At 35.6% G+C, this 13,846-nt stretch overlaps 1 protein-coding gene across 2 annotated transcripts in view; it reads left to right on the forward strand.

Moving 5' to 3' along the window:
- Positions 1–10,069, forward strand: part of TUT7 (terminal uridylyl transferase 7) — a 68,978-nt gene extending 58,909 nt beyond the window's left edge. For both annotated transcript variants that reach the window (XM_065878439.1, XM_065878440.1), the window contains one exon: positions 10,002–10,069. In XM_065878439.1, coding sequence (XP_065734511.1) covers positions 10,002–10,069 — 68 coding nt within the window. The remainder of the gene's footprint in view (positions 1–10,001) is intronic.
- The last annotated feature ends 3,777 nt before the right edge of the window (positions 10,070–13,846 follow it).

Here is a 13,846-nt window from a genome sequence, read left to right on the forward strand (position 1 = left end):
AGTGAATCAGCAAAGCCCCTTCTCTCATTTACTCTGCATTCTTGTCAGAAGAGAGACAAATATTTCATGTGGGACAGATGCTAAGAAATATAAAGCAGGAAAAGGGAAAGAGAATGTTGGGAGGGAAGAGGCCTCTCTGATAGAGTAACATTTAATCAGAGAATCAAGTGAAAGAAAGAGGCAAGCCAAGAGGAAATTGGAGTTAGACTCTTACAACAGAGCTGAGAACAGTTTTGTCCTGGGTGGGTGACACTAAGTGGGATGAGGGTGAGGAGGGTTGGTTGGAGGGGAGGTCAAGGGTATACAAGTGTGGGTCATGCAGCTCCTTCAGCAATGGTAGGGATGGGATTTTTATCTCTACATGAGATGGGCAACTGTTGGAGGGTTTTGAGCAAAGGAGTGGTATTATCTGAATTGTTTTAAAAGGTTCATTATGCCGTGAGGAGGCAAGGGTGAAAATTCAAACCAACAGGGAGGCTCCTGCTATAGTTCAGGGGAGAGTGGAGGACGGCTTAGATGTAGGTAGAAGGGGTGGAGGAAGTGAGGACTGCTAATGTTCTGGAGACTTTAAAGGTAGCGCCAACATGATCTGTTGATGGGTTAGATGATAAAGCATGACAGAAAATCATGAGATTTTGAGAATCAGAGCAGACACTGTGATTTTTGCTCTGAGCAGCTAGAAGAATGGAGTTTGAATTTCCTGTGCCGGGGAACCGTCAGGGAGAACAGATTATGGGGAGAAATAGAGTTCGGTTTTAGACGTGTAAGTTTTAAGAGACCTGCTAGATACTGGGTAGGGATGTTGAGTAGCCAAGTAGATATAGGAGCCTGGCATTTAGAGCAAAATCCAAGCTGCAGATACAAATTTGAGCATGCTCAGTGTATAATAGATGGTAGTTAAGTCCTGGGTCTGACTGCGATCACTTAGAAAAGAGAAAAAGCATGTAGAGGCTCAGGCAAACTAAACCAAGGAGACACAGGAAAAATGGTTCATGGGGAAGGAGAAGCAGCAAGTTGGGTCCCGGAGTCCAAATGGAGAAAGTGCCTCAAAGGGGGAGAATTGACTTTGTGCAGATTGCTGCTCATAGGTCTGTGCACCGAAGACTGAGAATTCAGCATTTTATTTGGCAACACAGAAGTCACTCACTGTGACTTTGAAAAGAGCCATTTCTTTGGAGTGGAGGGCAGAAAAACCTGATTGTAGAGAGTTGTGGTGAGAAGTGCTAGAAGAACTGTAGGCTGCTTACCTTCAGCTGTGGGTTAGTGCCAGGTGGGGTTAGTGCCCCATCCCCACCCAGGCCCCAGGCCTAAGGAAAGATGCTAAAAGGGAGGGGGAAATGGGAGGCTGTGAAGGCCTTCTCTTTCTCTTTCTTTCTCTCTCTCTAATCTTCAATAAAGTAGAGTTAAAGGAGGAACATCCTATAAGCAAATAGAGCATGTGTACTCTTTTTAACTTGATTGTATAGTTGATGAGAAAAGTTAAGTTTTTGAAATTTTAAAACTTCATTGATATAACCTGACATTTTTATATACGATGTAAAACAAGCCACATATTTTATGCTCAGCTTTTACATATTGTGTCTTATTGCTAATGTGCAAAGAATGTTTGCTTTTCGATTGGAGAGGTGCCTGTGTTAGTTTACAGCGTGTGAAGAGGCTAATCTGTATCTACCATCAGGTGTCGGTTTCTGAGAGATAGCGCTCTCAGAGCCTCAGCAGCCTCCGGAGTCCCACCGTAGAGAGAACTCTTCCCAGCTTTCACCAAACCAGGCTGAAATAAGCCAGGGCACAGTGATCTCACCCTGGGAAAGCTGAGAGCTCCAGGCAAAGAGTATTTGGTTGTTTCTACTTTGAATGTTAACAAGAGAAAAATTAATTGAATTATTAAATTATTTAAGTACTTCCGTTTCTGTCAGTACCACGATGAATTATCTCCAGTATATAAAATGATCTACATAGAAGTAGGCATTTGTTTTTATGATATGCTAATTTTACAGTTGGGTTTTTTTTTTTAATGATTGGAAAAAACATTTGAAATGGCATCAAATCTCTTTACAATCAAAATTTAAAAGGCCTGAGTATTGAGGTTGGTATGCAGAGTGAGGTAGAACAACTCAAAGAGAAACAGAAATCTTCAGAGAATTGCCACCCTTACCCAAAAGGGGAATATGGTGTCCATGAAAGGTAAAGACATAGGAGACTGTAAGAACAGGCGAGAGCAGCTCTTTCCTGGGAAGGTCTTGTAATTGCTGTCAGTGGAATGCATGGACTTAAAAATAAGAAAAGTTCTTCTGGGAAAACCCTCAAAATGAAATCGTGTGAAAAGAGAATGGGGCCTATCGTGAGAGGATTTGATTGACAATAGCAGCAGCCATGAAAGATGGATGAGATTGACAGGCTGCCTCTGAAAGCTACTTCAACAGATGAAAGTGTTTGGGAAACAGACTCCACTGCAGTTTGTGGGATTGTTTCCCGTAGATCCTCTGAGAGTTTGAGGATCACAAGGTTACCAGATGTAAGCAAGGCAAAAGAGCGTTGTTTTTACAAGCTTCAGCCTTGAACAGGCATTTCCAGAACATTTTACATAAGAAAATACTGATCCTTGCTTAGTTGAGATATTTGTTTTGCCAAGGATAAGGTGTTTCTGAATATCGGCTTTGCCATCAGGTCGCATGGTGTGATTTCTAGCTTTGTGATCTTATCCTCCGCTTCCTTCAGTTTCCTCATCTGTTACAAGGGGATAATAGCACTACTATCACTTGCCTGGTACGGCTGTTGAGAAACCCTCATAAAAGCACTTAGAACAGTAGCTGCATGCAGCGAGGGCGGAGGTTGGCAGGGGGTGCTGATGGGGTTGATATTCCCGCAGGGCATCTGTCGGCATTGCTTCTGCTAAAGGCTTTACACATCTTGAGAGTAAAACTTTATAATTGTATAATTTTTTAAGTGGGGGAGAAATACAGATATTAGACATATGCCTAGAAATGGCATTACCAATTGACAGTAAGTTAGGATTTCAATAAATTGTCTTCTGAGTAGAAGACTTAGATATTTATAAATCTTTTGAATAACTGTAAAACTTAACTTTATTTTTTTCCTGTAGTAAGTTTATTACAATAAATAGGCTTACTTTATACCAGAAAAGAAAAGAAAACATAGGTGGTTAAAATTTATCCTTTCCAATAAATTAAACTTCAAGTTTAATTTATTGACAACTGTTAATACTGTCAAATTTACCCATGGTAAATTTATATAAGTTATCTATGTTGTTATAGATGTGAAATATGTCTCAACTGTAAGTAATATTAAGTTTCCAAAAAGCTCTTCCTTTTCACAGGCTTATTTATCTGTGATGCACGGGTAGTTTCCTAACAAGAGCCTGCTGGTGTGGACAGCCTCTGCTCTCACACATCAGTTATACTGACCTTAGAAGAAATTAGCTGCTCTGAGCTCCAGATGTCACATTTATAAAATTGGCAGTAGCACCATCTGTGTCATCGGGTGCTGAGAAGATTAAAGCACCCATTCAGTAGTAAGCACTCAACCAAGTTCTCTTTTCCTCTCCAGATACCACCCTCCATTCCTTTCCACTAAGCTACGTATAGTTCTTAACTCTCAAATGTGATAGTAGTAGATAGAAAATTCCATGAATTTCCTTGATCTTCATTGTTTCCTCCCTCCCGCACATACACACAGCCAACACAGTGCCTTAGATATTCAGTAAGTTTGGAAGAATAATCAAGAATACGAGTGTTAAAATCAGACTTACTTGAGTTTGAAATCCAGCTCAGTCATTTACTAGCTGCATTACCTCTGTCGAGTTATCGAACCTCTCAGTGCCTCAGTTTCCTTGTCGATAAATTGGGGCTGATATCTCACAGGGCAATTGTAAGGATTAATTTCATACATGTAAACCCCTTAACACAGCATCTGGCACACATCACTCAATAAATTATTACTACTCTTATTACTGTGGTTAACAGAAAGTCTCCAACCATGCTGTAATTCTCTCTAACTTCTAGGACAAATATATAATGGAAATTTTTAACAAAACAGGAGTATGTGGAGATTGGAGAACCACAGTCATAAACTGTTCAGTATGAGAATCTCAGAAAACTAACATTTTTCTATTTCTTAATCCTCTACCGTTTTTGCAAAGAAAATTACTTTTCAAAAGAAACTACCTCTGTCTCTTCGTTTATTCCATTTTAATCCCAGGATTTGAAATCTTAAAAATTGGAGATACTATAAGAGATTGGTGGATATCTTTTCTCCTTCGTGATGATGTATACTTTTTTCCTTAACCAGAATGTTAAAGCCTACTTATTAAAAACAAAAACACAGTTCTCTTTATGATAGTAAATTTAAAATAATAGAAGCACTTTTTAAAAACCATATGGGGAGATCTTAGTATCAGTGAATATAGATCATTCTTTTTCATACCCTTCTTGATATTCCAGTATATGAATATACATTATTTATTTAACCATTCCTTATTAATGAGCTAGCTCTTTTCAAACATTTGTTATGTCAGTGTCTTCAAAACTTTTTTGCTCGCATACTCTCCCCCAAAATGTTGAACCACCAATATATCTCCTTGTATGTGTTTAAGTTTATATCTCCATTTTTTATCATAATTGCAAAACATGTAATTTTTGGAGGTTTTTTGTAAATATTGGCATTTTAAAAACAAAACTTTTAAATCAGCCTTAAATGTATCAAATGAAATATAAATATTATTGCAGAAATTTTACATCTTTCTTTTTTCTGCCTTGAATTCTTTTGTTTCACTTCCATGGAATTTTATCTTAAGATGGTACCTTTTTATCATATATATTTCAAGCATTTTATTGACCAGCCTATCATACTTATCTGCAACAGAAGTGTTTATATAGATTGAATTTTTTTATATAAATTGAATTTTTAAGCTTTTTATTAAATCTCAAAGTGTAAACATTTCTTCTAAATTATTTTTATAGTTATAAGAATAATGTAATTAGCCAAAACAAATGTTACAAATTTTGATTAAAAATTGCTTTTTATGTTTACTTACTGAAAACGACTGTCCTTTATTTAGATGGGATTTTTTTCCCCATGCATTCATTCATCTTTGGATCAGTACTACTTACTGCAGGACTGAAACAGTGAATCATTTCTATTCCTAATCTTTCTGCTTTTATACTTGGTAAACATTGAGAAAACTCATTAGTCTTTATGATAGCAAATTAAAAGTAATAAGAAATACCTTTAGGAGTCTGGGAAGGGAAGATGTATTACAACAGTGCCACTCAGTTATTTTCATTCCTTTTTAATCAACTGACCAAAAATCACATAATAATGCATCATCAGAAATTATTTTGATGGTCATCAGCTATCAGTGTAATTTTATGAAAGCTAAAAATTTGGGTTTTTATTAGAGGCATTCACATTTTATCACAGATACCAGCATTCTGTGTGCCTCCCTGCCTCCCAAAGCTTTTTTTTTTCACCCTGGGGCAACGTACCACATTAAGAGGTGGATGGTTAGAAGGTATGCCTCTCTGTCTTGTGAAAGGGGAAAGAAAAAGTGGTGTGATTCCTGAGAACCAGCCCAAAGCCTGGGCCACAAAGGCACTCTCAGAAAGAACTCAGAAATTGAAGCACTGTGGTCAGCTCTCTGATTGCCCAATACGTTAAGCACTTGTCCTGTTAAGCTATTCAGGAATACAAGTACCCAAGGTTGAAGACCACTGTTTAAGCATTATAATGTATATTTGCATGTTTGTCTAGTTATTTCCTCAGGATAAATACCCATTTAGGAGGATAATAGGTTTAAAAGCATGCATGTTTCGACAGAGATACAATTAATGCCATGTTGTGATTGTTGACAATCTCAGAGTCATTCACAAACTTTCCATACCCTCACTTCATTAGGGTAGTCTTTTTTTGCCAGTCTGCTTGAAGTTCTACTATTACCATTAAACACTAACATTTCCCACGTTTTCATTTGTATTTCTTCATGTTATATCTTTGTATTTTCGTTGAGGATTCATTTTTGTCTTTAGTTCTTTCTACTTAGAAATTCATTCATGCTTTGTCAAATGTGTTACAGTAGCCTTCGCCACCACCACCAGTTTATTATTCTTTCAGCCTCATTTATGATTTATTTTGCCATATATAACGTTTGTTTGTTTTAGTAGTTTGATCTAGCCGGCTTTAGGGTAGTTTCAAGTCATGCTTACACTATTTTAAGAATTTCATGTTCTTCCCCCAGATTACATAAAAATTCATATTTTATTTCTAGCAGTTTTATCTTTTTTTCTGGCTGCACCATGCGGTATGTGGGTTCTTAGTTCCCAACAGGGATCGAATATGTGCCCCCTGCACTGGAAGTGTGGAGACTTAACCACTGGACTGCCAGGGAAGTCCCATAGTTTTATCTTTTTACATGTGAATTTTTTATATGAAGTTTCTTCAGGTATGATGAGATTTTATATATATATATATATATATATATATATATATATATATATATGGGACTACATGTTTAAGTGATGCAGTAATAAGACTATAAGTACTATTCTTAGAAAGGAATGGTTTCTTAACATTTTGGGGAAAAATTTTTTTAAAGGTACAAATAATATAACAACTACCCATCTACTAGAGAATTGGCATTATTTTTTCACATTTTCTTTTCAATCATTTGTTAATAAAAGGTTAAGATGGTGACTACCCCAGGCCCATTCTGTCTGTCATGTCCCCCCTCCATCCCAGAGGATCTATTATTATGACTTCAGGTACCGGTTCTTTTTAAGCCCTTACTTATGTATCCTTTAATGTACGTATCCTTGGTGAATATTTAAATTTAAATGACATATCACACTGTATAATAAGAATGTTCTACAACCTGCTTTTTATATCTTTAACGAAATTACTTTGAAATTTATATATGTTGTTGTATATAGATTTAGCCTCTTTCTTTACAGTATTGCATCATACAAATACAGAATATTTTATGTAGCCATTACCTAGTACGTGAACATTTAGATTACCTCTGATTTTTTCCTATTATAAACAGTGTTGTAGTGATCACTCTTGTGTGAGTCTTCTTGAGCATGTTTTAGAGATTCTATAGGGCTTGAGTACCTAGAAGTCAAATTGTTGGGTCATAGCGCATTTTCATATGTGCATATGTGCCTTTTCAGTTCAGTTAGATACTGTCGTATACCCTCTTATTGGTTGAAACAATTATCACTCCCATCAGCAGTTTTTATTCTTACAAATCTGATGAGTGAAAAATACTTTGGTGTTGTTCTAATGGGTATTTTTTTGACTCTGGTGATGCTAAGCACCTTTTTCTATGTTTACTGGCCAGTTGGAGTTCCTCTTCTATAAATGGTCTGTTCAGATCATTTGCCCATTTTCCTGTTGGATTATCATTTCCTTAATAATTTACAAGAGTTCTTCATTCTGAATACTGAGCATTTATTATTATATATATACTTATTATATAAGTACTTATATATATAATAATATAATATTATATATTAATATTATATATAATATATATTATATTATATAATATATATTAATATAATATACAATGTTATATATATTAATATATATTATATTAATAATAATATATATTATTTATGTGAATAAATATGTGAATTTATAAATGTGATAAATTTATAAATGTGATAAAATGTGAATGCCTCTAATAAAAACCCAAATTTTTAGCTTTCATAAATAATATTATATAATATAATATATATAATATTATATAATATAATATATTAATATATTAATATTACATTAATATCTATATATTATATATAATTATATATAGATACTTATTATATATATATTATTATATATATACTTCCTTAATATCTTCCTCCAGTATGTCTTGTCTTTCACCTTGTATCTATTGCCACTTCAGTTTTTAATTTTGAGATAATCAGATGATTGGTTTTCCCTGATTAGTTTTCATGGACATGTGATTCATGATTTTAGGGTTATCTTTCAGAAATTCTTCCCTAGCCTGAGGTTATAAAGGTATACATCTGTATTTTTTTCTATTAGCTTTAAAACCTTATTTTTCCTATTTAGATCTTTAATCCATCCAAAGTGTGTGTAGAATATGAGGTGTAGTGATCTAAATTTTTGTCCTTCAAGTGAAAAGCCTGTCCTCAATACTTTATGCAGTTCAGAATATCAAAGATGTGTATTTTTGACCAGTAGACACTCCGTGGTATAAATATGGTATTTATACACAAGCAGAGTACTTTGAATCTTCCTGACATAGCACTCATTTTTCACTGTGAGTTGACTATCTAGATGTCCTGCTTCGAAAAGTTTGCTTTTGGGGGGCATAAGTTTATAGTTGCATACTTAATATTTTGGCTTTGGACATTTTAGAAAGTATAGTTTAAGCAAAATGAAAATAAAAGCCATTTATACTTGTCCCGTTCTAGAGCATTAACTATTGTTTAGGTTTTGGAGGTAAAATCTTCCCAGCTTTTTACATCAGTGTAATGATAATAGTTAGCATTTATTGAGTACTTTCTATGTGCCAGTTTCAGTTGCTTTACATGTATTAATTAATTTAATCGTCACAGTAACTCCAAGGGGGTAGGTGTTATTGCCCTTATTTTACAGATAAGGAAAATGAGGCACCAAATATCTGATTGGTAGGGTTTTTCCTTTTTCCTTTTTTAATTTTTAGTTTTAATGGAAATATTATTCATGTGGTTTTATAAACTGCTTTTTTCATGTTATTAATTATCCTCTGCATACCTAATAATCCTATTTTGTTCACGATATACTTAGTCATATCACAAGTTCTGGACATTTGAGTTGTTTGCATACTTAAATTATTGTAAGGTTTGTATGAATATTCCTTTACCAAAATTTCTACCTACTTCCCTGTCCTTCTGCTCTTCCTTCAAACAATTTGGTGGTTAGGAATTGGTATCTTGTTTGCATTTCTTTGATTACCCATTGATATTGAGTATTTTTTTGTGCTGTTTTTTTCTCTTTCATATATTGCTTTTTCTTTCACCAGCTATCTATTGGTGTTCATCTTTTCTCTATTGATTTGTAACTTCTTTAGTACTAAGCATAGAAAGCCTTTTTCATAAATAAAATATAATGTGATGTACTTAGGAAACTCTTTCCCCACCCCAAGATTGTATAAATATTCACTACTTCTTATACTTTGACTCTCTTATATTTAATTCTATAATTCATTTGGAATTAGGTGGGGAGGAAAAGTATGATGTGAGGAAGGAAACTTATCTAACCCTTTTCTTCCAAAATTACTTATTTGACACAATACCAGTTATTGAACAATCCATACTTTCCCCCATTGATTTGAAATGTATATAATCAATGTGTATAACCTTTGTTATATACTACTTTCTTACAAGTAATCACTTAAGAATTTCTCAGTTTTCTTGCTTCGTTGATCTATTTGTTTAGACTCCAGAACAGAACTTATTAACTGTTCTGTGGTATGCATTTAATTAGCAGTCTTTATTTCTGTCCTTCACCTGTAAATATAATAAATTTCCTTTTTTTCTTTTAAATCAATGACTTACGGCTACAATATCACCATTCACAGCTTCGTGTCTTCAGAGTAATGATGCAAGATATATATTTCTGACCAAAGTATTCTTTGCAATCTATTCTGTTTGGTTGCAGATGCAGAGCAGAGCCTTTAAAAGTTCACCTGGCCTTCTGTACCAATATGTAAATAGTGAGCATGCAAATGTATTAAAATGATGTCACTCTAGCAACTCGTCTGCATTTAGAAAGAATGTGACGAGGCTTATGTTTAATAGATAATGTTCTATATATACCTTTTTACAATATATCTAGCCAAATTACTTGATTCAAAACAAGGGACCAGTATGAAAAGTTTCTGTGAATAATTAACAATAAGAAGTAATTGTATGGCGTTTACGATAAAGTGAGGCTTGTTTCATTTATGTTGGGTTTTGTTTTTTCCCCTCCTCTAGGTAGCCTTTCCAGTAAATATATGACTCAGGGAAAAGCCTCAGCGAAGAGGACCCAGCAGGAATCATGAGGGAAGGAAAATGCCGCACTCTAAATGGCCACTCAGGCGTTCCTATTCACTTTGAAAATTAGGTTCATTTCACAGGACACAGCAGCATAGATCAGGCTTCAACTTAACATTTAAGGGAGATGTCCGATTTTTTTTTTTTAACTTAATGAAATTGTTAATGAGGAAAAAAATTTTTTATATAGTCTTACCTACTACAAATCCCTGTAGATTTAAGGATTTTAATAGAAAGCCATGATGTATGTATTGAAGACAGGTTTAAAAAAAAATGTAATTATGGGCCAGTATTCAGGAATACAATTTCATGCTTTTTAATTCTTTCAAAGCACACTAAAATTAGTGTGCTGATGAACTCCAAGTAAATTAATCCTTTTTTTCCCTTATAAATCCTTTTTGTTTGTTTGTTTTGAAGAGGGGAAATTATATTTATTGTTGTTGACTGAATCCTTGTGTGAAAGCGTGTCAAATATGTGTGAACTGCCACTACTGTATTTACGATTTACAAACCTTACTTTATTGATATTTGTAGAAGAAGTGATAACGTGAACATGAGTACCTATTTATGTGAGCCTTCCGTGGATGAGCAGTGCCACTGAGGGGCTTTTAGTTTTCTTCCCTCTCTAATTTTAAGTAAGTTGACATATAACTACTATGGTCATAAAAATGAAGTAAGGAAAACAAGAGTCCTGTTTGCTGCTAAAAACATTTTCAAAGGAAAAATGACAAAAGTAATTTTTACTTTTTATGATATTCAGAAATTAGGGTGGAGGACTTTTAAAATCCCTGATTATTAAAGAGGCTATCTCTGCCAGTCATGAGTTTGATTGGTCTGACTGGAGCCCTCCTGGAACTGTTTCTCTAATTCACAAGCCCTTCAGAAGTAGTACATGGTCTAAACTATGCCTCGGTTTATTTATCATTTTCAAATAAAATCACATTTTCAACCTGTAACTTTATCCATATTACTTTCCACTGAGAGTCCTACATTTCCTGAGGAAACTAGGTCAAGGATTAAGGGCGGTACAGATCTGCTCCTCTTTATCCCATGTTCCCTTTACATGTGCTCATTCGATCTGGTGTTTATTGACACCCGACGCCTGCCAAGTCGTGAGAGTGTGCCAGTAAGAGGCACAGATTTATGGGGGGTGAATGCATAGGAAGGGCTGCAGCAGGTGCTTGCTGGGCAAACGTTCCCAGATAGAAGAGGGCTCAGAAAGTAGCATACCTTGTGTGCCCTTCTTTTAAACAAATTACTTGGAGACATTTTCCAGCTAAAAAAGAACCATATCAAAATTAACTTTAGAGGGGAGTTCCCTTTGGCTTAGTGGTTAGGATTCGGGGCTTTCACTGCTGTAGCCCAGGTTCAGTCCCTAGCCAGGGAACTGAGATACTGCAAGCCACGCGGGGCAGCCAAAAAAAGAAAAAAAAAATTAACTTTAGAGTAGGGAAGTTGTGGTAGAAAGAATTAGGCATTATTCCTTACTCAGTTTTGAATGAACTGAAACTCATGAATTAACAAGTGAATTAAGCACCCTGGGCTAAAACTGCTCTACCTGACTTTCCTCTGCTGCTCCTCTTTTCTTCTCTTGCCTTCGCACATGAAAGTCGACTGGACACGTAATTCTTGTCACTTTCTTTGGAAAGACAGTTGATGGCATTCTGTTTTCTTCTGGCATTGTAACGAGATTGGGGCCAACCTGATTTTTGTTCCCTTATAGGTTTTATTTTTCTGCTTGGATGCTTCTGTGTTTATTTCTCCCTGTAACTTTTGTATCAGTGACATTTGTCTGAAACAAAAGTGAATCCAATGTCTCTCCCCACCTAAGGTTTGTTTTTTTTTTAATTTGAGAGAATATCTATATTCATAATTTTAGTTCTCAAAAATACTTTTGTCTATTCTCAAATGCCTCTCCCTATCATCTCTTTCCTTTCCGGTTAGGAAAGCTTGTCAAGTTTAACCTCCACGTGACTGGCTTGATTTTTAGTGTCATTCTGCTGTTTGCTCTTTCTAACATGAGGTTTGTTATTGCACCTGTAACTTTCTTGAACTTACCTAACCCACCACCTTCCTTTTCCTCTCATTCTTTTAGTTTGTTCTTATTATCTTCCTTTTCATAGAAACCATATTTTCATATATCCTTTGAAGAATGTTGAAAGTTTCCTACATTTTATTCTGATTTCTAAAGTAGATTCTGCCTAATGTATTTGATAGCTTTTTGATTTTCAGTTCGTCACACTGAATCAGTGGGACAGTGACTAGTATTTGCCAGCAGACCTGGATAATGTATTGCCCTTGGTTCTCTTCACTCCCTGTACTTGGATGCTGGTCACAGCCCCTTCTCAGCACCCCAGCTGGGGGACAGGAACATCTGCTCCATGCTGAGTCCAGTTTCCAGGGTGTGGCTATCTTGCAGATGCAGCTGGTCTGTCTCTTACAAGCTGCAAAAATGCCCCACCACCAGGGTTCTCCCTTCCTCTTTCTCTCAAGAACAAAAATATGAAATCCATTTTTTATACCCCCAATCTACACTTTTTAATCTCTTGCTCAGTGTGTACAGTAGCAGGAATGTGCACACTTAGAGATGTTATTAAATGTTCTCAGATAACTTCAGTTTATTCAAATATATGTGTATATATATATATATATATATATTACCCTAGTGGAAAAAATCCTGGGTAGATAAGTCAGTAGGGTTCAGTATTATGGCAAAAAAAAATGTTGAAAGGAAACAGAATTTAACAAACCTCCCTAAAATTGCAAAGATGTGCTCGGTACTTCTTTATCTTTGAAAGCAGGCTTGTTTGGACAGCAGCAGTCAAGAATTTAGCACACTTTGCACTGAGTGGAATTCTAGGCTTGATTAGGTTCTGGCTCTGCCATTATTCCAGGTGAGAGTGTGGCAAATCCCTCTGACCTTTTAGCAGTTCATTTTCCTTGCCTGTAAAATGGAAACCATACCTGCCCTTCCACAGTAGTGAGGCTCAAGTGCGGTCTTACTAAGAAAACACTTTTTTAAATGTCTAGAACCCTGAAATGAAATCCTGAAGTGCAGTGTTGAACATTTTCCTATTGTAAGTTTTTAACCTATTAGTGGAAATCTAGAAGTGGTTACAGCTTGGGACCACTTCAACAGTCTCCACACCCGACTAACTTCAACACCACACAACAGCTGCTGCTCTGAGATAAAGGAGCACACATTTTTTATATAGTCATGAAGACACTTTCTTCTAACATGCCAGTTTCTTTCAGGGATCTGCACCATTTTCAAGTAACATTAGGTATGCCTGATCCACTGACAATGGCTGAGCACATACATGCAAAACAGCCAACGTTAAAAACTGAGTAGTGTGTATTAAATAGAGGAAAGAAAGCTATTAGTCATACACAGGATCCTCAATCAGAAAATTTAGGACTGGATTTTTTAAATAGTGTCTAAGGCACTATACTAAAGGGCTTGAGTTTAAGCATCATTTATAAAATAGCCATGCCAACGCTCCTCTGTGTGGCTCAAAGTAGTGAGGCTCCAATGAGATAATGTGCTCAAGGGTTCTTCTGAAACCTGAACAGTGCTACGCAACTGTGTAACATTTTTTCAATAATTGATAAAAATACATGGCATCTTTTTTTTACATTTTTGTTAATAAACTTTATTTTTTAGAGCAGGGTTTAGGTTCACAGCAAAATTGAGCAGAAAGTAGAGAGTTCCCTTATGGCCCCTGCAGCACACCAACCTCCACCACTGTCCACATCCTGTACCGGAGTGGGACATTTGTTACAAT

This window comes from Phocoena phocoena, chromosome 6, assembly GCF_963924675.1.
Source record: "Phocoena phocoena chromosome 6, mPhoPho1.1, whole genome shotgun sequence".
NCBI classification, from domain to species: domain Eukaryota; kingdom Metazoa; phylum Chordata; class Mammalia; order Artiodactyla; family Phocoenidae; genus Phocoena; species Phocoena phocoena.